At 36.0% G+C, this 25,777-nt stretch overlaps 1 protein-coding gene and 1 long non-coding RNA gene across 8 annotated transcripts in view; one reads left to right on the plus strand and one right to left on the minus strand.

Annotated features, from left to right (window-relative positions):
* Window positions 1–25,777, plus strand: part of LOC138310960 (serine-rich adhesin for platelets-like) — a 159,080-nt gene that overhangs the window by 89,219 nt on the left and 44,084 nt on the right. The window contains exon 1 of one of the 6 annotated variants that reach the window (XM_069252329.1): window positions 685–1,920. The exons of the other annotated variants lie outside the window; for them this stretch is intronic. Coding sequence (XP_069108430.1) covers window positions 1,897–1,920 — 24 coding nt within the window. The 5' untranslated portion in view covers window positions 685–1,896. Of the gene's footprint in view, window positions 1–684; window positions 1,921–25,777 lie in introns of those variants that run through there. 6 annotated transcript variants of the gene reach the window in all.
* Window positions 11,219–25,777, minus strand: part of LOC138310962 (uncharacterized) — a 58,999-nt gene continuing 44,440 nt past the window's right edge. The window contains exons 1-3 of one of the 2 annotated variants that reach the window (XR_011206502.1): window positions 17,980–18,195; window positions 12,205–12,301; window positions 11,219–11,639 (exon numbers count right to left, since the gene is read on the minus strand). This is a non-coding gene — a long non-coding RNA (uncharacterized lncRNA). Of the gene's footprint in view, window positions 11,640–12,204; window positions 12,302–17,979; window positions 18,196–25,777 lie in introns of those variants that run through there. The other variant, XR_011206503.1, reaches the window with a different exon arrangement.

A 25,777-nucleotide genomic window follows, 5' to 3' on the forward strand; every position in this document is an offset into this window, starting at 1 on the left:
TTTGAACTGCAACATGAAATAATTTATCCTTAATCTTTGACTAAGCGATGATAAAATAGCTTGGCAAAAACATCCAAAGACAGCTAAATCTAAAACTTGAAATTCATTGATTTCTGCATTAGATGTTAATTTTAGTTTCTTTCCAATCAACAGCTTTGTGTATTTTGATAATGAGTTCATTCAATCAGTATGTAGCAGATTTAATTAATGAATTACGATAGCACTCAACAGCAGACGGTCTAATACGGTAGTTGTGTGTATCTCGGCTTCCAGACTCAATTAACTTTCATTATGTATTACGATCATAAAATAACACAATGACAAAATAATCAGACTCGGTCAAGCATGACCTCGACTAGTGAAGTTGTCGATAGAGTGTGAAAAATTAGCAAGTTTGCCCTTCTGGAGTTGACATGTGCTATTTATTGATTACCGTGTGCATTTCATGTGCTGTATGGGACATTGGTACAGTATTATGACACATGTTGGTATTGTATTGTTTAGATACGGGGTAGTACTACTACAATGCTACAGCCCTCACAGTGAATCATGACTATACTACAGCACTCTCTCGGCAGCTAAAACCCATGTGGGGGGTTCGCTCTATGATAGTGGTAATTCATCGCATCAGGCTCCTAAACATCTACAGTACACGCACATGTATTTACTGATGAAAAAAAATTCGTCCAAGTGCACATGCTTGAGATAATTAATGAGTAAGCGGTTTCTACAACTCTTGTTTACTATGATGCTGAACTGGAAGATAGCTTTCTAATTACTGTCTGGATATTATTTTTTAAGAAATCAACACTGACAGTGAAAAAAGATACAATGTGTTATTGAACGGCTTGTAATTGAATAATTTTGCTTTGTTGTGATACTGAATATAGAAATGATCAACATCGTGAATGGATTTAACCCTGGCAGTGTGAGACTTCAAAAGTATACAAGAAAATTCATTCTTTGAAGTCATTCAGAAAAAGGAAATTTCTTTTGAGGTGTTGTGTCAACAGTTAGGTGTGACATTTAAGAGTTTGTGTGAGGCAGATTTGGAAAAAAATTGATGACAGACACATAAGGCTATTTAAATGTGCAAGCTGGCTAAAGAATTCGGACCACATACAAAGGTTTGGAAGTAATATAGATAAAAGATGGCTCGATGTTTGATGTTTGTCAAGGCCAGGAAAGGATAGCTGTATACTATAATTAATCTATTGTGTAAATGTAAACAGACATTTTTTCATCTTTTCCGGAGCTTATGGTTTTGTAAATATATCAAAGATTCGGTGAAGTAAAGGAGATTGTACATTCCTGACATACCCGGAGGTCTCTAGGCTCAACAGCTGTTTTTACTACATCTGTCACAACCCGACACCAAAATATATAATCAGAGCCAAATCACAAAATCGTTGTTTCAGAATTATCACCTGACTGACCAGGATTAATTAATATTTGTTAATTGTGTGAAATGTTTAATATTCCATTCTCATATTCTTCTATTTGTGAAAGGTCAAGCTTATTAAATCTCTCTTTTGTGTTTTACGTACTCGTCATGGGAGATTATTGACTTCAGATTCAGAGAAAGGAATGAAATGAAAAAGAGGAAAAAGTCTCACACAAACTAACCCAAGTATACCAAAAGTAAGGGTCATTTATAATGGTCATTTTCCTGCTGACCATCGATTCTGGAAAAAGCTAACCTTAGCTTGTGGCTGGTCAGCTCATCATGGACCGGGGTCATGGAGGTTACATGTCATGTAAACTGACCCATTCAAATTGGGTAGACAATGTGTTTTTTTAGCAAGTGGTCAGTGTTGACCACTAGTGACTTATTTAGTGTGTGGAACAGTTGGATAGCAGCTGCTGGTTAGTTCAAGGTCACTTGATGGTCAAACTATGGACAAGGAAAGTAAAATACAGGTAACATATCTTTGTTATATAATCATATTTGCATGGCAATTACAATACTTGTCCATAGGTGACATTTCCGTACCGAACTTCTGTAACTTTTTTATTTACAAACAAAAGAGAGAAAAAGAATAAAGCAATGAAAATAATAAAATACAAAAAACAATTTAATATGTCCTCAACCAACTACCAGTTTAATAGGTCCTCAACCAGCCATCAGTTTAATAAAAACTCAACCAACTACCAGTTTAATAAAAACTCAACCAACTACCAGTTTGATGTGTCCTCAACCAGCCACCGGCCAGTTTAATAGGTCCTCAACCAATCACTAATTTAATAGATCCTCAACCAACACCAGTTTAATAGCTTCTCAACCAATCACCTGTTTAATAAATCCTCAACCAACCACCAGTTTAATAGATCCTCAACCAACCTTCAGTTTAATAATCCTCAACCAATCACCAGTTTGATAGCTTTTCAACCAATCACTTGTTTAATGTGTCCTCAACCAACCATCAGTTTAATAGCTAGGTCCTCTACCAAACACCAGTTTAATAGGTCCCCAACCAACCGTCAGTTTAATAGGTCCTCAACCAATTGCCACTTTAATGTGTACTCAACCAATCACCAGTATACATGTATGTCTTCAACCAACCACTTCTTTATTTGGCCTGTAGTTCAGAATTATAAGGAGCTAGGTTTGGATAAATTATTTACATGCATTTTGGTATTTCAAATAATTCTATTGATACATTTTTTTGCATTTGAAAAAGATTTGATTCAATTCTTTGTATATGGAAAGATTTAAGTTGATTGGCATATAGTGCATAGATATCCGTGATTGACATTGATAAAAATCTTTATACAAAACTTTATCAAATAAAAGAATTACAAGTAGATAAAATATTTCAATCTTTGCATACATCTATAATATGTCTTAAAAATCTTTACATCAACAATAACTGTCAGAATAATAGCGTAGTATACAATACAAAATACATCCAACTGTTCCAGATGCCCTCAGAACTCTACAAAGATACACCGATATAGTAGAACACTTAAACATATGGCCCGACTTAATGCCTCTTTATTGTTACGTGTGGTTTTATCACTTTTAATGTTTTGATCTGCTCATTGCCTCAGGAATCCAGGGGTGCACTGCAGTAATGGCAAAGCATTATTTGTATTTTTTCCTTTTTTTTTTTTTCATTTTCTGAATTCGTTGACACTGCCTTCTTTTGTGGTTGTTTGTGTGAAAGACAGAGCCATGTTTTGCGGTTATTCATATAACGTATTTGACCAAATTAATCGCCCAGGGCATATAAAACTTAAAAAGAAATGAAAGGAACTTAATAGGGCAAAATTATTACAACCCTATACAGTTTTGGTCTTTATTTATGCTTGGGCAATTAAAATTAAGGCCCCAAAAGTGGGAGGGGGCTTATGGGGACATGGGCGCTTATTGGGTCGAATACGGTAGTTTCTATAGTAGATAGGGCCATTTTTTATGGGTAGCCATTGTATATAGTCGCCGCAGTAACCTACGTTGATGGAATGATCATATGGTGCCATGTATCACACCATACAAAACATGTGTACTGATATTGCATATGTGCAAAATGATGCACTGCATAAAACATACTGACTTTTTTAAACTTATACTGCATTTGCAGTAGTGACCGTCCGTGGCACTTCAAAACTTGTTTCAAAAAGAACAGCTATCTTGGATACAAAATTTTCTAGAAAAAATATGGTATATTATGACATTTTATTGTTGACTTCAACGGGGGAAAAAAAATCTTGATTTTATGTTTTTGTACCCCTAATGAGTTCCCAAGCTTTTGAGGCACTCGCAATGCTAGTTACAATGAAGACAGGTTATATTTGTCGCATTTAAGGCTGTAGGCTTTATTTGATGTGATAGTATGGGGTATCCTGCTCGGTATCTTTTGACAGTATATTCAGTAAGATAGCACTATTTAGTAGTAAACTACTCCTCTATCACAACGAGACTAAAATGCCTCTCAAAACTTATACACATCAGCTTGGATGCCCTAATAAATTACTCAGTAAAATACTGATAACCAGCCAGTCAGTCATACCTAGTCAGTAATACATATCCAGTAAGTCATGCTTATTTCGATGCATCTATCTCAATAATCCATTTCACTCGACTATGATAACACCTGTATAGACCGTATTTTCATTTGTTTCCCTAGAGCATTTCTGTATCACCATTTTGAAGCTCTGACTTAGTCATGACTAAACCCATTCTTTGATGTATCTCTTAATCAACCACAATGGGCTATCATAAAAAGTATGAATTTGTTACTCAAATATTAATCATGAAAGATAGTGTTATTATCAGGTGTGAATTATTCTGTTATTTCGTGGCTACTAACACTTGACCCCAGGGTTAACGTCCAGCTGACCACCTGTTGGTATGAAAACACAAAGGACAGGTATACAGTTGTGGGACATTTGATAAGGATGTGTAACTAATCAGTAATTCTTCCCTTTTCATCGCCATGGTAACAAGCAGCTTCCTCAGCCCTGCAGCAGTAACTGCACTTCCACATAAGGGTGAGTCATACAGGTCCTTTTTACCTGTGTTGACTCGCTGATTGATGTGTTAGATTCATCACTGTCAGGTATATTCAACACACAAGATATTTTAGATGAGCAGTCCACTGAACTCGATTCAAATCAGTTTCTGTAGCTTTTGCACAGTGATTTTTTTAAAGATGCTCCACCGCCGACAGAGCATAAATGATATTCATCCTTTGAACAAAAAATGGTGTTTAATCGTGTATATATATGCCTAATTAACACAAAAACTATCATAAAATAATTTGTTTTGCCTTTGGTCATGCGCAATCATTACTCCAATCTATATAAGATATAGTGCCATGGAATTTTTTCGGGATGCAATTAATTATTTTTCATATTTTTAACTTGAAGTAAAATTAGAAGCTCAAACTTTTCAAAGGTGGTAATGGTGTAAAGTAAGTAACTTTTTTAACTGAAGAAAAATACAAAATCATCTGCTCTTGTTTTTGATGGTGTAAAAATGCCATTTGTCAGCGGTGGAGCATCTTTAAGATATGATATATCATTTTCACTGCTCAACATTGTGAAACACTACCAACAATGCAATGCAATTTTTTTAGCTCCTATGATGAACATCTAAACAAATCTTCCATTTGTCATCCTTCCAGAGCACAGGGACTTGGCACGAATGTGTAACCAACATAATATATTGAAATATCTTTAATATAGATAATGTTGGTCAGAAATTTGTGCCAGGTCCCTGTGTTCCAGAGAAATATATGTTATCACAGCTAGATTCTGCTCAGGGACGTCCCCTCCAAATGTTTGCTTGGTAGTGTACCTGATTGTGACTCGAGTGACAATAAAAACATCTTGTTGTGCTTGTACTGACATGTGAAGATGAAGGAGCTGGTGATTAGTAAACTCACCTGTATGTTTTACACCTGGGCTCATTAGCATATTAATGACCTAATACAGGTATTTGTATAGATTAGACTATCTGTACTTTGATACTGGATCAGAGTTACATAGGAATAGAATCACAACCAATCTGATAAAATTGGTAGAAATTATTCTCTTATAAGATGATATTAGTAATTCATGATTAATAATTGGTTTAAATAGCAATAGTTTATGTCTTATTTTATGAGGAGTGGAAAAATACATGACCAGACCCAGGGTTTGTACCTCCAAACACTTAATAGCCAGATGCTTTACCAAGTAAGCTCAAGGATCAACTTGATCCAGAACTATTAGATTACCGCATGAGCCAATAATAAACCAATCAGTTGATTACAACTGATTGACTGTACTAAACACTAAACAGCTTTCAGCATATGATAGCTACATTCACGACACTTGTAATATCTCAAGGACATGGACGTCTCAGGACACTTGTAATATCTCGACTAAAGCTACTGGACATGGACGTCTCAGGACACTTGTAATATCTCGACTAAAGCTACTGGACATGGACGTCTCAGGACACTTGTAATATCTCGACTAAAGCTACTGGACATGGACGTCTCAGGACACTTGTAATATCTCGACTAAAGCTACTGGACATGGACGTCTCAGGACACTTGTAATATCTCGACTAAAGCTACTGGACATGGACGTCTCAGGACACTTGTAATATATCTCGACTAAAGCTACTGGACATGGACATCTAAGCTAATAACTACTTGGCATAAACATTCTCAGCATAATCTTTTGTATCAACATGGCCTTGTCGTATACCTTCGTCCAGTCCACATTTATATACCTTACTGTCCTCATCCATCACCTTCAGAGGCTGAGCCTGGCTTCCTTACGGCTAATTAGGGCACAACAAGGGCTAATTATAGGTCCTAGCTTTCTACACACTTCATATACACCCTAAAACCTTCAGGTGTAAGGTTGTATTTGATTGGCTAATCCCTGACCGGATTAAATATAATACCCAATCAATGCGAGATACTCCATCAATCAGGGTTAGGGACGTGATTGGTCAAGATTTGCTGAAAGGTCAATTTCGTTGTGGTCAGAGGTAAAATTGTCAGTGGTCATCTCTGGTATATTTGCTTATTTGAGTTGTTATAAATATATATATTGAAAGGTGTTGGAAACTGCAATTGCAGACAAAAGTCACAAAATTCCTGTCATCAGCCACTGTTTCCCATTATAATGTGATGATTTCAGTTCATCCAAACATTTTATCAAGTTATGTATAAACTACTACAATGAATGGGAAAATATCACACAGAGAAAGCCTTATGATAGCAAGCATGTGATAAACCAATCTTTTAAATAAATAACATATTGCTGAAGTAAGATCTTGCATTTTCCTAAAATATTTATTAGAATGTACTTTTACTGTCTCATTAAAAAATCATTAGATCACAGATAGAATATCTGTCACAGACTCGGATCAGTTTTGTTGTCATTTTATGAAATTGATAAAGTTTCATTGATTTTATGAAAATATGGGATAAAGATATGTCTTATTTGCTTTAACTATTGAAGTAAATGCCATTTTGGATGCGCAATTTTCTAGAACACATTACAATTGCAATGTAAGCATTTTCAATTGCCTGTAATTTAGACTAATTAAAGATGCCAACACCGCTGACAAATGTTGTTTTTTCCTCTATCAAAAACAGGAGATGAAAAATTAATATTTTTCTTCAGTTACAAAAGTTACTTATTTACACCATTACCACCATTGAAAAGTTTGAGCTTCTAATTTTAAAATATTAAAATAATTAAATGTGTCGAAAAAATTGCCATGCATGGCTCTATGTCCTATATGGAAAGGAATAGATTGCGCATGCAACAAAGTTCAATAAATTATTTGTTATGTAATTATTGTGTTAATTAGATACATATTTACAAGATTTGATACCAATTATTGTTCAAATGATGAGTAATTGTTTATGCTCTGTCGGTGGTGGAGCATCTTTAAAAGTTACAACTTGAATACACAGAGAAACAATACATCTTAATTAACACAGATATCAGGAGATCATCATTTCTATGTCTGACCTGGAAACAAAAATCCCTGAATATTATATCAACAAGGTCATTTAGATTTAAGTTTGGTGCAAAGCATGACAATTAAACATAATGATAAAACAGGCTTATTGATTTTACATGATGATGCAGATGTATCGTTTGAGATTTCTTTGAGTAGAGCATACAGTCCTAATTTACCTGTGAAATATGAATCATACTAGCCCAATCAGTTATACATCTGAGAGACTGAAGTACAATTCTACTCTGAGTATCTAGTCTAAAGCAGGATGAACATTTACAATTGAATTGAACATTGCAGTGTGATTGATTTTGTACGAGAATAAAACATGTTGAACCTGCCCCATTGTTATACAGTGCTACTAGAGAATACAATTCTACATGTATGACAAGCAGTCAGCTGAATTATTAATCGTATTGATATTTGAAAAAAAGTGTCTTTTGTTTTTGGTGACAGTAGATGTAATTCCAGTGCAATTTTATTGAGTTCCTCATTTCTGTCAAACATTTACATGCTCTGATTTCAGATGTCATTGTATAGTTCTGATATAGCCATATATAGTAGTAGAGTTGATATTTCAATCATGTATCAGTCTGCAGATGTTGTTCTGGAATACTGGCTCATTGGTTAAGGTGCTGTTTTACAACTTGTCTTAGCTGCTCAGTAAAATTGATGTAATAAACTAGGTACTGTGGAGCCTATTATTTTCAAGGGGATGATATTTTGGCGATATCATGGCACATTGCTATGATCATGAAAATTTGATTTGCGAAATAATGAGAAATTGTTTAATGACATCAAAACCATGTAACGATAATAATACTTAAAAGTGCATATCAATTAAGGCAATCAGAAATATTACATCTCTGACAAAATACATCACTATAAATGGCATCATTGTTATTGTAGCTGTGTTAATTTTATCATTGGCCTTTTCACCTCATCAAATTGTCGCCTCTAGCCCCGATGTTAATCTGTACTAGGAGGATGGTGATCTATCCCGGAGGCTGATCATGTATTCCTGACCCGATCACAGGATTACCGTCCTTATTGACATATTAAGCCAGACTTGTTGTTTCGTTGATCCTAGCCGCGCTGCCAATTACACTGGTGACAGTGTTTAAAAACACCATCATTGCTATCCTAATGTTTACTACAGCATTGTCTATAAACAATAACAAATACTGAATCGTAAATGGGTCAGTTCCTACGTGCTGATCGTGGGTTGTTGGTGGTTTTTCACTGGGTACTCTTATCTTCACTGATCATTATATTTGGTGGTGTTTTTTCTCTGTATACTTTGGCTTTAGGCCTCCATCTCATTAACCAAATGACCCTAAATTTTAATTGGTCGTAAAACAAAATAATCCCCAAGCTAGTAACCAATCAATATTTTGTGAGAAAAGCTTTATAAGTAACAGATTTAACATGGTGTCCGGATGTTTTAGTGGAATTACAGGCAAACAGCTCTGATCTCAATACAGCTAAGTAACTTTTGAATTATGATCAGAATCTGTGAGTCATTCCATTGATATATTGTACCATGACATGTTATGAAGCATCAGGTTCTGCAAGTACAGAGGATTCTGCTTATTTGCAAACGGTATTTTCCAGAAGAAAATATGCGAATAAGCGAAGTATTTGAATAAGCGGAGATGATATTTTGCACCACCGTTTGACCCCTGCTGATACATATGAACAGGCAAATAGACATTGTTTCCTTTGCTTGATAAATATGTAAATGATTTACACTGGAAACGAATAACAACTGATAATTTTTGTAAATTTAAATAAATTCTAATCTTGTAGTGACTAAAAAATGCCCTGACGTATTCTTCATTCACAGCTTCCTCCTCTGTATTTAAAGTAAATAGTGCCCTTGCCTCTTTTGATGCCCTGCTTATTACCGATATCAATTAGAGATGCAGGGGTATTTGTGCCTGACTTTTTAAGCTTTATTATTGATTGAGCTATTTTTGTGGATATCATTCCTCATTTAAGGGAGAAACAAAATATTTTTTAACCATGGTCCTGGATTTGAAAGTTGATCATGGTTATGAAAAATAAAATTTACAATGAAAATTATGGATGATCTATTGTATAGTTGTATAATATTTTTAGGGGTATTAATTTCGTTAACTTAACAGATTCATCCGAAATCGCAAAATTTAATACCTCAAGAAATTTATCAAATTCATGGTTACATGTATTACTATAGCCTGTCATAAGAATGGGACTTAAAAAGGCTAGAAAGATAATTTGTGAAAATAAATCACTGCGAATAAGTCCAAAACAGTAAATTATGAAAAACAAATATTATTATATAATTTTGGGAAGCCAGACACCGAATCAGAATGTCTGCACTTGTATTGTTCAATGGAGGAAGTATAATGTTAAATTTGAGTGTTTCACTGTGTGTACAGGTAAATTAGTCATAGTGGTAAATGACTGACTTTTTCAGTGATAACTGAGAGCTATTGATGACAATGAGTCATGGCTGATTTAACATAAGGGTGATCAAAGAGAAGTCTGAAGAGGGGGGGGGGAGGGGGGTGTGTGGGGAGGGAGCTGGGCAGGTGAGTAGACACAGATACAGAAGCTAGGAAAACAAAGGTATCAATTATTAACAGCTGAAGATAATTGGTTTGGTATTTTTAAGAAAAAAATTTATATTGATTACTTGACTGACAAGGAGGGAGTCAGAAGGGAGTTTGGTTGGGAGTGGGGGGTGGAAGGGGGACTGGAGGCTTGTGGATAGTGAAGGGAGTTTGGTTGAACAGGCAGGGAGGGTGACAGATGAAAATTATGATCAAAGTTGTAAACAGAAACTGCTGAATATTAATGGTATAGGCTGGTATCAAGGGACAACCAAGGGAGATAATTTAACGAAGAAATTAAAGTATCAACAAGTATTAAGGATTAACTTTACAAATAATTAGAACTCTCCAAGTTCCAAGGTTAGAACAGTCCATTTTGATGTTTTAGGGGTGAATGCATTAGAAATCAGTAAGATTTACCAGGGTATGACTTTGGAAGTATAAGTTTGACCTTGAGTGACATCTGGCCGTGTTACTAATGCATTATAACCTGAGGACATGATTGGATATCAGAAATAAGAAGATACTGTCATGCTTACTATTACAGAAACATGCTTGCGCATGATGGAATATTGTACACAACGGTAAATTAGATAAGATAGGCAATACTTAAATAATTAAAGCATCAGAAATTTGACTTAATTCTTCCAAATTGTGTTACGTCCTATTAATAGCCAGCGCCTCATACGAAAATGTGTCAGGTTTAAGAACCAGAAAAAAACTGGAATACCCAAGAGAAAACCAACAGAAATGGAATACATTTCTTTATTACTATTTCTGGACAATTACCATAAAAGCATGTTTTCTTATCAGTTTCCATAACATGCTCTCAAAATATCCCAAAAAATCTACTAAATTAACATTACATGTCATGATGTAGCAGCTATTATTTGGCCATTCAGAATCATAATTTGCATATCTCTCACATATTCATTAATTAATGAAACTTTTATACAAAAGATAAGAATCAGAGTGCGTGAGAAGATACCATATTAGTATTGACAAGAGGCCAATTCTGTCGCTTTTTCACCGGGGGTAATTGCTGTACAGGTTTATTGGTTCGGAAAATATCCATTTAAACGTGGTTGTTTTTATTTAATGAAAATAGATAGAGAGGTTACCTAATATTTAAAAGACAATAGAATATTAATTAAAATTTATATTGTTTCATCAACGTTTTTGATCTTTAATGAAAAAGCTTTCCAGTAATGTGATCAGTTTAAAGAAAGTGCTTCATGTTTTAGGAATCTTGTGATATATTTCCATTAATTGTTTGACATTTTGTAACTTTAATATGAAGTGCTTTTAGCTGTAAAATATTTTTGTGTTATCAACAATTTGATTTTGAAACTAAGTAAGCTGTTGACAAAACATAATGCCAACTTGCACCCAAGCTTCTGTTAGCCATCAATTGCCTGTTGGCCTCCTCTGGCCACACTTGTAAGACTAGTCGATCCTAATTGGCCTCCTCGTTTACCACTTGGGTCAGTAATTGGAAGAGTACTTAGGTCAGGTGGATCCAGGAAGCTTCTTATTTTGGCCTCTGGTCAAACCAGACTGGCTCTTTGTCTCTGGAATATAAAAATATATGTGAGATGTAATAATTTGATGAAAGGTGACCCTTAATTTCTACTAAGGGGGAGATAATCGTGTTGCCAGATTTGGCTTGGTAGTTCTTATTTTACTGGTGACTATACTTAAGGGATTTCCAGCTAGTCCTTACCATCTATTTTATAAAAAATATTTGAATCATAAAACTAGCTCCTTAATAATAATAATAATATAATTTCGCCTTTACAAAATGTTAGATTCAGTTAAAAGGTAAGAAGTGATAAAAAAAGGGGAGATAAGTTGGAGAAGGGGGGATTATACTAAAACCTGAGGGAGATGTGAGGGAAGGTCTGGGGCAAGTATGATTATACTAAAACCAAGGGATTATACTAAAACCAGGGAGATAATCAAGGGAAGGTCTGGGGCCAGTATAGTTATACTAAAACCAAGGGGAGATAATCGTGGGAAGGTCTGAGGCCAGCATGAGTTTACTAAAATTAAGGGGAGATAATCGAGGGAAGGTCTGGTGCTGATGTGTAATATGTCTTAGTTACTGCAGTACTATACATCTCTACCTGTATATACCTGTCAGTATGCTGGGCTGTCTCCTTGAAGTATCCCCTATAGCCACCAGACAACATTCCTAACCTTTTGTATACATATATTTCACAGCTGCAGGACCCTGATAAGTAAAGCAAGCAGTGTCAGCTTCATACACAAAATAAAAAAAAAATGTTGTGTTATAGCCCCCATACTCTTACCATAGTCAGCTTTTAATATTCTTATTTTGCAATGTGATTTAATACAGAGAAATGTGTTGTTTTCTGAGTGAAAGCTGATCATACTTTATGTTGACGAGTCTGCCAGCCACTGGACCATGCTGATAGTATGGGGGGGCACCTGTATGATGAAGAAGGCTGTATTTTCTCTTTGTCCATTTATTCTGTTGGGGATGTAGCTGTGTGTGTTCAGTACTGTGGGACCTGTATACAAGGACCAATGTGACCACTGTGTAAAGGCGGTCTCTACAGGTAGGCTAACAACAATAGCATATAAGGAAAAAATCAGTATCTACAGGTAGGCTAACAACAATAGCATATAAGAACAAAATCAGTATCTACAGGTAGGCTAAAGAAGAATAGGAATTGTACGTGGTAAAAAGAACAATCTCAAGAAAAGTATGGAATTATGACATCAAAAAATTAAGAATTTGTTGTATGACATTAATTTTTAAATTCTATATATTTTTTGGGGATTTTTTTTTTATTCGGGTTTAATCAAATAATACACTGTGCAAGCAATTGACAGCAATTTGCCAAACGATTTGATTATGATATGAAAGCACAGACCAGTACATTTCTCTTTAACATTATTTGCCACAGGTCATGTGAGAAAGCACCAAAGAAACTTTGTCAGTTTTATCTACAGTTCTTAAATACCGTATTTGCCATTAATTAGCGCCCCTCCCTCTATAAGCTCCCCTCCCATGTATATAACAATGTTTTGCATATGTGATGCCCCGAAAACCAGCATTGTATCCCATTTTACATGAACTTGTGAGTCTTTTACAAGTCATGTCTGACATTTTTTGACCACAACTTACATTTTGGTTCATCAATAAGCGCCCCTTTGTTACAATTATTTAAGCGCCTTGGCACTAATTATAGCGAATACGGTACTGTATCGAATGCACTGTTTCACATTGAGTCTGCCATTGACAGACATATCGAACATCTCTTCTTTCTCTGATTGGTGCAGATTGGTTCATTGAAAAAATAATTTTAAAAGTTTTTAGGTCATATAGATTTTGGAGATATAAATTTTAATATTTCTGACAAAATGAATACTTTTTTGTGCGTTTTTACAAAGTGGTTGTGATTTTAAAGATAGGGGTTGTAATATGACAGAATAACACCTCTTGTCTAATTTTATTCAACCTTCTTATAATTGATTTTTATGATAGCCAATCTTTCTTTATTTGATACAGGGTGTTTCCGTTTAAGTAGAGATTTACTTTAGATTGATAACACTGAATTTTCTGGAATTGAGAGTGCTTATGTTAAGGCATCCATTCATTTAAAACACCTGTCGCTGTGATTCAGTGTAAAAATTAATAGCAGTATCTGATTTTTTCATTCTCCTTCAGCTAAAACTCTGTATTCCAATCTTTTTTAAATGTTGACAATTAAGTTCATAAGTAAACAATATTGAACTGCTTTTGATTGATGTTCACGAGAAAATGAATGCAAACTGAAGCTATAGCTTGAGTGCATGTATTGTAAGCTTTTTACAATGATTTTGTCATCTAATAATTAGGGCCCCGCAGGGCACCACAGATGATGGAGGCCAGAATTATGTAAGGGATCAAACTATAAGGGGTCAACTGTAAAGGGTCAACTGTAAGGGGTCAACTGTAAGAGAGGGTGTGGGTCTTTGCGACTGGTGTCACTGTAGTTTCTTAAGTATTAAAAGTCTTTTAGTTGGCATTCATAGCCAAAATGAATGCCAAGTGGACATAGGCAAATTCAATGAAACATGCTAGCAATTCATGAAGTATTTGCCTCTGTTGGCTATGAATGGTCAGATAAACAGAAAGACATTCAATGCTTACATTTACATTTCCCTGTTGGTTTCAACTTTATGATGAAATCCCAAGGGATTTTGCATATATAATGAATAAATCATTCCTTACCGTCAAGGTGAACAACTATTTTCCGTGATCGCTGGCACGACAATGGTGACATCACAATGAAAATGACGTCATAAAAAGCAGTTGTAGTTCATAGACGATATGAATGCCAACTGCACTTGGTAATTTAAGGTTACATAATGGGACTGCAGTGAAAATGTGAATATTTTTTAATAAATATTTCTCTGATACCAGTATTTTTGTGCGAAATATCTTTGATTATTGTGAGTTCCCATTTCCTTTAAATTAGATATGAGTTTGGTAAAGTAGTGATTGTGTACGACGTACTGTATTTGATGTTTTAATGTTACTGGGTATGACACAAAATAGGTCTATATTTACAGCGTGGACACACCAATGTGACGTGATATATACATTGGCCATAAATGTCAGTGATTGGTCAGAAGACATTTCCCAGACTGGACAATCCTTTTGACCACACAGTGATGTCTGACTTACCAACATTTTTGTGTGTGCTACAAGCAATTAGAGGATGAACTGGAAATAATGCTTCTTTGTGTGAAAAAAAGGTTATGATAAACAAATCAGAGATGGCAAACTTAGATATTAAGTCACTGACAAGGATGAAGAGGAAGCAGGGCGTCATATCAGGATATGGGTCCATTATATTTATTGTGTCAAATATTGTATTCACTGTAATTAGCACCCATACCTCTATAGGCGCTCGTCCCCTTTTCTGGAGAAGAGTTGAGGTTATATAAATGCCCCATTTCCATGGATTTAACAGTGTTTTACAACATGTGTTGCCTCTAACATCAACATTGTAACCCATATTACATGACCTTGCGAATCCTTTACATGTGAATCATAACATAATATTTACATTTTCACTTCGCTTCGCCTCAATGAAACTAGTAAACTCCGATCACTTCATTTCCCGATGAAGATGCTTGGTCACGCGCTGACCTCTGACCGGCGTGAGAATACATTTTGACATTGTTTACATTTTGACCTACATTGTAGTTTTACGCCGCTTCAGTTTTGAACGAACTTTCTGCGATGTGGCCTATCGTTGTACATTTAGAAACACAGACAGAAATGCTCGATAAAGTGATATTATAAATTGTCAGTAATATAATATTATAGTCGCCTAGAGATATTTTACACGTATTTTGATGAAACACTGAATTAGGCTCAAGCCCAGGTAAAAAAAATGCTGAGCATAGCCTGAACCGGGGATGCTTCAAAGCTCTCTATTTAGGCCTATAAATATATGCACTGCTGACAAGTAAACAAAGCATGAAATTAAAACTAAAAGCCTTTATTTGTTTAATGTTTAGAGAAATATCTTAATTCAAGCACACGTAAGAAAATTTTAACAATGTTATCTTCAAAAAGTGTAATTTGGGTTAGCGTCACGTTAGGACCGAACGCAGTGAGGTTCACCACTCATCGCATAGCCTAGTAGGCATAATCGAACGCAAATAGTTTAATGTGTATAATATATGTGAAACGGTGTCATACATGTAAGCTTAAAAACGATAGATTCCATGAAAATACGCTCAAACAGCAAACAGGCTAATTTCAGTGACATTAAGCCTAACGAAACGATTCTGTGAGTGTCAAAATCCACGGCATTGGAGGGTCGTTGGAAACCGCCAACATTTCAAATCGATGTTTCTCTACTTACTTTATACCGAATTTTAATCCCCAAACTCCAGTAGACAGAGAAGTTATCACATTTCAAGAATAACACAGAAGTCTTCCAGTGATCTGCGACTAAGTCCCGCATTTTAACACGTTTTATTGAGCCCCGGAAGCATGATTATTGGACTGCATTACATACTATAGACACAGGGGTTGGATTTCACAACAGATTTAGTTAATACATATTTAAATGTCAGCTACAAATAATTATCAGACGGAAATACAACATTCAGTTAATTCCATAACAATTATAATTGAGTTTTTAAAAGGTTTGATTATGTTTAGATACCAACTATTCAGCATTTTCACCACAATCGTCATTTTCTTCGAAACCGGACCCCTGCTCAATCGAGCGACCGGATTACACATTGACTGCACTGCTAGTACTGCGCAGCAATTTTTGTATTTGAAGCTACATAATAATGTTTTATGATAAAATTTAAGCAATTAATTCTTGAATATAAAAACAATATTTCAAAATCGCCGTTTTTTATCGTAACAACGCAAAAAAGAATGAAGTTATTTTCGGAACTACATTTTGTGTTGCCTTGGTGACGAGAAGAACTGACTGGCGGCTGTTCCGTAGCTGTACATACATGTACGATAACTGGTACAATATTGCAAAATTGTATAATAATCTTATACCGAACACATATAACATATATTTTTTTAACAGCGGAATTTTTAAATTGGTTAATGTAAATATAAGGATTGATTATCAATTTTGTTGCTTGCATTGACTGATGAAGAAAGTTAATCTCGTGCAAATGTTACATGAACTGCTTCGCAGTTCACTTCATTTGCACGAGATTAACTTTCTTCATCAGTCAATGCAAGCAACAAAATTGACAATCAATCCTTAAATAATGTACGTGTCTTAAAGGTTAAAAGACATATGCATGTTTACTGTACCAGATTAATGTACCATGAGTACAGAAAGATTTAAAATATGGCTGAATTTTTTCGTCCACAACTTACATGTTGGTTCATTGATAAGCGCCCCTTTAATTGTTTCAATTATTCAAGCTCCCTGCACGCAAATTACGCAGAATACGGTATGGTATATAGAATTATTAGTATAATGTTGGATGTGATAAGAAAAGTGAATCATCATACACAGAATGACCACATGCTTGTTGTGGCCAGATTCATGTTAGAGGGACTGACCACTGTAAATCTGACATTTTGGTATTTAACTTTGTAAGATGACCACATGCCAGTGATGACCAAATTCACCTAAGTGGGACTGACCACAAGGAATTTATAAACATGACAGGAAGTGGTCAGCCTTGCCTACTGGCATGAGGATGATGGACAACCAACCAACATCATAGAAGTCTATATGGACAGTGGTCAGTATGTTCTCACCTGATTGGTATTAAGGTTGGACCCCAACTTTTAGGAGAAGACTTGATCAACAGGAATGACAAACATGTACTTATGAAATAATTATTGATGCCAATATTTTCTAATCTCATTGGAGTATAAACAAAATCTGTTTGCCAACTGTGTATCTGAATAATGGCCAGCCAGAAAGCTTAAGATTTCATGTGAAAACAAAGAAAAAATTATTACTGATGAATGATGCAGAGCGAGCTGATTCTTTTGGACTGCTTGGTTCTATCTCCCTTGATCTTTAAAAATCAATATTCATTCAAACTTTGGTTTTGATATTTGGTTATATGGTTGAATTGATTATTGCAAAACATACAAGGTACATGTATGACTATTCCAGGAGTCTGAAAAGTAGAGATTTGAACTATGTAGTACAATTGTATACATGCCTGGAGCATTCAGATCACTTTACATTAAAATTACACAGCAGAATGAATAAAAAAAAAGTTTCACCCCTGAAATCTCATTTGGACTCTTCTAATCCAAAGTCTGGGAAAGCTTACTGTAAGATACAGGGGGTGATTGCTTTATTGACTTCCATGATCTTGACCTAAACTGTGGTAGAACTATATGATACTTGTTAACATTCCAACTGGACATAAACTGACCATATAGATGACTTGTCCATGATGTTTATGATAGCCAGTGGTCAGTGTATGTAGAGAAGCACAGTGGTCAGCATTCTGGTGTGATGGGGGAACAGGCAGATGGAAATGGCTACAAGGAGGAAAAATGTGGCAGTTACTGTTGGAATGTACATACCATACATTACAGCCCTGGTGATACAACAGGGGCTTGTAAACTTCATATGTTGCACTAATAAGAATACCAATAAAATATATTCCATACACTATAGTATGACTTGTCCCTGTGTTAACTAAAACCACTAGAGATGGAATTCTTAGAGAGTGATTTAGTTCTAGTTTCTGTCATGTGGTTTAAAGGGGTCAGTAGCTATACAGCATATGTACACTTATTTTTATGTTTCTCTAGCCCATATTGGAGGTTAAATCTCAGTCGTGTTATAAACATGTTCCGTGTTAGCATATTACAGAGTTATCTGCCCTTTGTATTGATTGTGACGTCATGTGTTTGCGAGCATAACATCATACTTTTTTAGGGGAAAACGACGTGAATTGTGCTCACAAAATAATGACGTAACAATAGATACCTAAAACGAGGTGAATTGTGCTCACAAAATAATGACGTAACAATATATACCTACCCATAAGGGAGCTAACTCTGTAATATGCAAAGACGGTATAATACCAGTTAGTCATTGTCATTTACCATTTATCTAAAATCCAAGGTCCTATATGTTCTATCGACATGGTTAAACATGACTTTAATGTTTAATATGCTTAGTTTACACAATCTGTGCAACAATTGTCAAAATAAAACAAAAGATACAGAGTGCTGAACAGATGATGTCACATAGAGAAAAGAAAATTGCCCGTGACCTGATGCATCCACCTTAATTTTGTAAAAAAAAAATGTCACAAAAAAGTTTTCTAAATGTCACATAAATAAGCTGGGGGCAACAAAGGGAGACAACTTGGCTTCTAAAAACTGATTATCAGGGATCAAACACAGGCTAGTTCTGATAAATAATCTGAGTCATACGGCAGTTTGGCAGGAATTGGAAATGCTATATATAATATTCACTCATGCAGTTGACAGTTAGCTTAAACCTGATAAGAAATTCTATAAGATTTCAGCCACATGTACTTCACCACACGATGATGATACCAAAGTGGATGTATTAGGTGGAGACAATGTAACAAATTTGTTTTTGTAAGATCAAAAGATTGTGCTGTAACAAATGGGGGATGAGATTTGTGAAATGCCATATCTGTTACACCCATGTTCATCCATCTCCATCCTACCTGTTACCCCCACGCCTTCCCTACCCCTGGGGTATGTCCTGTCCTACCCGGCTCCATCCTACCTGTTACCCCCATGCCTTCCCTACCCCTGGGGTATGTCCTGTCCTACCCGGCTCCATCCTACCTGTTTCCCCCATGCCTTCCCTACCCCTGGGGTATGTCCTGTCCTACCCGGCTCCATCCTAGCTGTTACCCCCATGCCTTCCCTACCCCTGGGGTATGTCCTGTCCTACCCGGCTCCATCCTACCTGTTTCCCCCATGCCTTCCCTACCCCTGGGGTATGTCCTGTCCTACCTGGCTCCATCCTACCTGTTACCCCCATGCCTTCCCTACCCCCAGGGTATGTCCTGTCCTACCCGGCTCCATCCTAGCTGTTACCCCCATGCCTTCCCTACCCCCAGGGTATGTCCTGTCCTACCCGGCTCCATCCTAGCTGTTACCCCCATGCCTTCCCTACCCGGGGGGTATGTCCTGTCCTACCCGGCTCCATCCTAGCTGTTACCCCCATGCCTTCCCTACCCCAAGGGTATGTCCTGTCCTACCCGGCTCCATCCTACCTGTTACCCCCATGCCTTCCCTACCCCTGGGGTATGTCCTGTCCTACCCGGCTCCATCCTACCTGTTACCCCCATGCCTTCCCTACCCCTGGGGTATGTCCTGTCCTACCCGGCTCCATCCTAGCTGTTACCCCCATGCCTTCCCTACCCCTGGGTATGTCCTGTCCGACCCGGCTCCATCCTAGCTGTTACCCCCATGCCTTCCCTACCCCGGATAATGTCCTGTCCGACCCGGCTCCATCCTAGCTGTTACCCCCATGCCTTCCCTACCCCGGGGTATGTCCTGTCCTACCCGGCTCCATCCTAGCTGTTACCCCCATGCCTTCCCTACCCCCGGGGTATGTCCTGTCCTACCCGGCTCCATCCTAGCTGTTACCCCCATGCCTTCCCTACCCCTGGGGTATGTCTTGTCCTCCCTGGCTCCATTCTAGCTGTTACCCCCATGCCTTCCCTACCCCCGTGATATGTCCTGTCCTCTATGTACCACTCCCTCCGAGCCATTACACCCTCATGCCCTCCCTACCCCTGGGGTATTCCTGTCCCGCCCTGCTCCATCCACAGCTTTGATATAGGTCCAGAGGAAGATGCATTTGTGTTTTACTGTTTTGGGTGAAAATTATAATGGAACTATAATTACAAATTTAACTTAAATCATGCGAGTCCTTATATGTTTGACATTTCTTAAATGATTAATGAATAGAAACAGTTTTATGTACTAATATGTGAGATCCTGCATAATACACCTTAAGACCACAGATTTTGAAAATTTTACAGTTAAGGAAACTAATCCTCAAATGATAATTAAGTGTTTTACTAATTACAATGTTTCTAATCATAGGACTGAAAACTACTGATACTCCCGAAAGTTCCACACTTCCAGCATTTTGTTTCTGAAACCTAGTGAGGTTTTAGATCTGCCTCATTAGTTAAGATTTTGAAATAAAGCTTGGATTTGGGACAAATTTTTATCTGGTAGGATTTCAAAATAAATGATTCAGAAACTTTTGGCTACACCTCAAGTGTTAATTGTGGAGATCCTGGTCAATTTCTAACCTTTGCAATATTTATCAAGATTTCTTAGTTTAAGTTGATGTATTGAGTAGATTTTCAAGGCCATGGCAGTGAGCAAAAGTAATCATTTTCAGATATAATTCTAAAAAGTGATCTTTAGATTGATTGAGCAGTGATGTTTCGTGAAATAAGGACATACAAATTATATTAATTAGTTTTTTAATTTTGAATTTTGAAAGTGAATTCACATAGCTAAATAGCTAAGAAGGTTTCTGAAATGAGTTTATTTTTGTTTTACTTCCTTGATATTAAGCCAAGGACATTTCATGACATTCCAAGTTTAAGGAATGTGAGAAAGTCAAAGTACCCAAAGAAAAACCACTAACCTACAATGAGTGCCTGGCAATGCATGCCTCTCAACCCAGATGTCGGGCTGAGGGCTGGTAGTAGTAATTTGTATGAACACAGTTAAATTGCCTTAACCTGACACTGCTTCCATCTTTTCTGCCATTGGTGATTTCCAACTCTAATGGCTGATGGCATAGTGGTAAAGGTGTCTGACATTCTGCCCCTATAGAACACAGGGCGTAATGGATAATGTATATTCTGAATGGAGGAGATTCAATGTATCTGGTACAGTATGTACTACCATTGATGACAATTAACGTAATCTATGACGATGTATTAAGTGTCGTCTGCTCTTTCAAGCTCGGAGAGTTACACGATAATCAATAAGACTTCCCTTTAATGTACATCAATATGGCTACTGGTGAGTAATTAATTAATTAATTACCTAATCAAACAAAAAATGTCTGATAGACCAAATCTTACTTAACAGTCTTTATCAGCTGTAAGACGTTGAGTTCTAATTGATACTCTGCTGCGGTTCGAGCTCTTCTTTTCCTGGAGGTTAGTAAGGCGTATAGCTGTAGCCACCTTAATGAATGGTTGTTTGACCTTTATCGAGAAGGCAACAGTAAATTATTAGGTGAGGCTCGTTAATGTTCGTTGACAGGTAAATTAATGTAAAAGATACTTCACATGTTTTGGGATAATTTAAGGGCTTCCTTTTAATTTTGCTTCAATGATAATTTGTCTTGATTTAGGTATTTATTGGATATTCACTGAACATTGCAAAGGCCACTGAAAGGTCAAATTGTAAAAAAACTCTATCAAGCAAGAAATAAATGTTTTCTATATAATGAGTTTATTTATTTTAATTTTTTTTATTTTTTGTTTTGTTTTGCCAAAATGATAAGGATCTGGGTTTTAAAATAAACTGAATCTACATTAGATGAATCATAATGAGGAAAAACGGTATAAAGCTAGTATATTAATAATCCGAAATAAAAGGCCAAAATAAATAAATTCAAAGTAAAATCAAAATCATTTCTATGGAATATATATTCAGCCACTATAGGGCCTTCTTCAGTCCGAAAATTAGATGAAGAAAGGCAGTTTCATTATTATCAATTTGATTTGATAAAATTCCCAACATAAAAATAAAACTGATGAAATATGAATTATACTTGAACATGCAAAACTGTGGAATTAGAGAATGTACTCCAGATAGCATCACATCACAGGAATAAGAGTCTCTCAGGGGTATCGACTCATGTATTTAAAACTGGAGGGAAAACTTGTTTTCACAATTAAAGTATTTTCATCAAAAAAAGTCTAAGTTTTCCAAAGCTATAGAATCAAACTGGGATTGAAATTGTCACTCGAAGGTTCACTATAAAACACATATATATCTACGTGAACAGGGTACTAAAATAAATTTTCCAGAAATATTTGAGGTCTGCAGGGTCCATAGAAAAATCATATGTCCACACTTGACCTCGACAGAGTATTTATTACTTGACCCCTACCATTTTGATAGTTAACAGGAAACATGTGAATATTGACCATGTAAGAACGGCTGACCAGCAGTCTCCCAAACACCTCCAAGACAAGACTTTTTGGCGTCTGAAAGCTTGAATTAATTGGCACTACATTTTTCTCACTATGAATCTGTCAGAATCCACTAGGATCTAGAACACAGTCCCTCCGAGGGGACATGCTCCGATACTGTAGAGAGATTTGAAACAGGGACATTACAATATACAGCCATTTTGACTAACGCTAATTGACAATTATTGGACTTGGCTCAAGTCGGTATTAATAAAAATGAAAAGTATGTATTTCTTGTAGGATCAGTCTAAATACTTTTGTCCAGAAAGACGCTTCCATCGTTTTTGATCCGAGTTAATCTCCAGGGATTTTTTGCTCCTTTTGTGGAATCAATATAAGTAAGACAAGACCACAATGATGCCTATATATGACAATTTATTGTCTTGTAGTATAAAATGTAGTGTTCTTATCTTCAAAAGTCATCTTCTGCCATTTAGACATGATGTGTGGTTGTCTTAATTGTATAGTTTGAGTTCACCTTCAGGAGTTTTTACATTGAACTCTAATACCAGGAGCAATATGTTTCGCTTTAGGAAAAGACAGGTATGTGAATATTAACTTTCTGTTTGATAATTTAATTTTTGTTCTTATTTTGAATAGGGCTGTTATGAGTACGAATATAATTAGTTTTTATTTGTTTTCATGCTACATCTGACTTTCTGATTGATATGGATTCTTTAAATCCGAGAATGGCACAAAAAGCTTACAGTATAAAAGAGATGATGACGTTGCCTATTGATTTAGAAAAAAATAATCCATTGGAAACTCGATGGAATCATATGTGTAAACATATTTTATTTTATCAAGTAGTCTGAAAAATTAATTAAGCATTGATTTAACTAATTTTTAACTTAATCAGGGTATGAAATAAATTTTGTTTGCAAGCTTTTGTGAAAGATTCACACAGTTTGCAACCAAAATTTCTTTCATACGCCGATGAAGTTAAAAATAGTGACATCAGTATGCTAAATTAAACTTATTTTCTTTTTTTTCCCGTTGAACGCTTTCAAAGATATAAATGTAAAAACATTTCAGAAGGAAATTTCACTGAAATAAAACAGTAGACTAACTATGGACCTGTCCAATGCTTTTAAAGGTCAACAAGAAAAATGAAGATTTACTTCGTTTATTTATCGGAGTTATAATAAATATAAAATGTTACTACAATGAACCTTTTAGGTTCAATATAAAACACCTGGAGAATGGCAGGGAAATTACAGGGCAGTTAGCTATAGTAAATGGCTAATAGTTTTATCCCTATAAATCTGGAGTTAGAAGTCCGTTCAACAGTCATGAAGGTTATATTATATCACATTACAGTCATTAAATTGTCAAGCTAATTAGGATTTAATGTACCTTTAAAATTTCATTGATAGGGAGCTTCTGGTTTGCCAGGAAGGTTCTGAGGTTTGAGTATTTTTTGTAACCTTTGACCTTTCATGAATGAATAAAAAAATGTAACAAAATTGATGAAGATGATTAGACAATTATTTGAATATTGATCAAGCAGTTTAAAACACCAAAAAAAAAATAATTACTTGGCCATATAGGTTAATGCTAGTGGTAGACTGTCAGACACCTTAACCTCTAGCTCAGCCACCATGCATGGCCCAGAGGTACTTGAGGGCTAGGGGTAGATTTTCAAACATCTTTGCACTCTACTGCCGTGACCCAGAGGTGGAGGGCTAATGGTAGATTTTCAGACACCTTAACCACTCAGCTACCATGACCCAAAGGTGGAGGGCTAGTGGTAGATTTTCAGACATCTTAACCACTCAGCTACCATGACTCAGAGGTGGAGGGCTAGTGGTAGATTTTCAGACACCTTAACCACTCAGCTACCATGACCAGAGGTGGAGGGCTAGTGGTAGATTTTCAGACACCTTAACAAGTCAGCTTCCATGTCTCAGAGATAAGCCCTATGTAATGTTAGATTGTCAAACACCTCAGCCACCATGACGAAGACGATAGTGTTAGAGATGACCCAAATATGGAGGGCTATAATAGTAGAACGACAAACACCCTAACCACTATACCTTTGTGATTCTGAGTGAGAGGCATAATGATAAAATGTTGCATTGACCTTAGATTGTGACCTTGACCTTAGATTACCACACCTCTTGTCATCTACTGCGACCTTCACCTTAGATTTCCAAACCTCTTGTCATCTACTGTGACCTTGACCTTAGATTACCACACCTCCTGTCATCTACTGTGACCTTGACCTTAGATTACCACACTTACTGTCATCTACTGTATCCAAATGTTAACTTACAGTCACTGTACTTAGTCAAACATGTAAAGCACTTTACAAGGCCAGATATAATGCTATAAGAAGTACCAGAGATTTTCTATACCCAGACTGGCACCTTAATGCCTACTGAAGGACACATGGGGGACAACAGGTGATGATTGATTTCCTTCAGCATGCTAACATGGTCATAATCAGTTCTCTTGGTATTTATCCTATATTTAGACAAGAATGGATCAATGTTACCAGTTTATCACAAGAACAGATGTTCTTAAGGTTTTGAACTTAAGTTTGATTTCACATTTACATTTGTAATTTCTTAAAAGTGTCATTTAAAAAAAATATCTGTTAATTTTCAAATTAAAAAGCATATACACTGTATATATCTTCTAATATACTATAATGATATAGGGCTCCCTGTTTCTCTGGTTCTTCTGTCCAAGAGATAACTTAAAAGTAACCTAGATAAGTAAAGCTCATAGTATAAATATCATCCAAATATCATATCTAGGTCACTGTGACTTTGGTACCTTGATTTTATACTGTTAAAGGGGGGCATGGTTCTTTCCTAAAAATAAATTCCTGTCATGGCAATTATTTTAAAGCATTTTAGGAAATAAAATCATGTAGAATATCTGTATTTCCATAGACAATATGTACAGTACAATGTGAATAGTTCAGTTTAATCCTGACTTAAAGGTCAGAGGTCATCATATTTTTTAATTGATTCAAATGTTCTGCAAGGTG

This window comes from Argopecten irradians, chromosome 16 (assembly GCF_041381155.1).
Source record: "Argopecten irradians isolate NY chromosome 16, Ai_NY, whole genome shotgun sequence".
Lineage (NCBI taxonomy): Eukaryota > Metazoa > Mollusca > Bivalvia > Pectinida > Pectinidae > Argopecten > Argopecten irradians.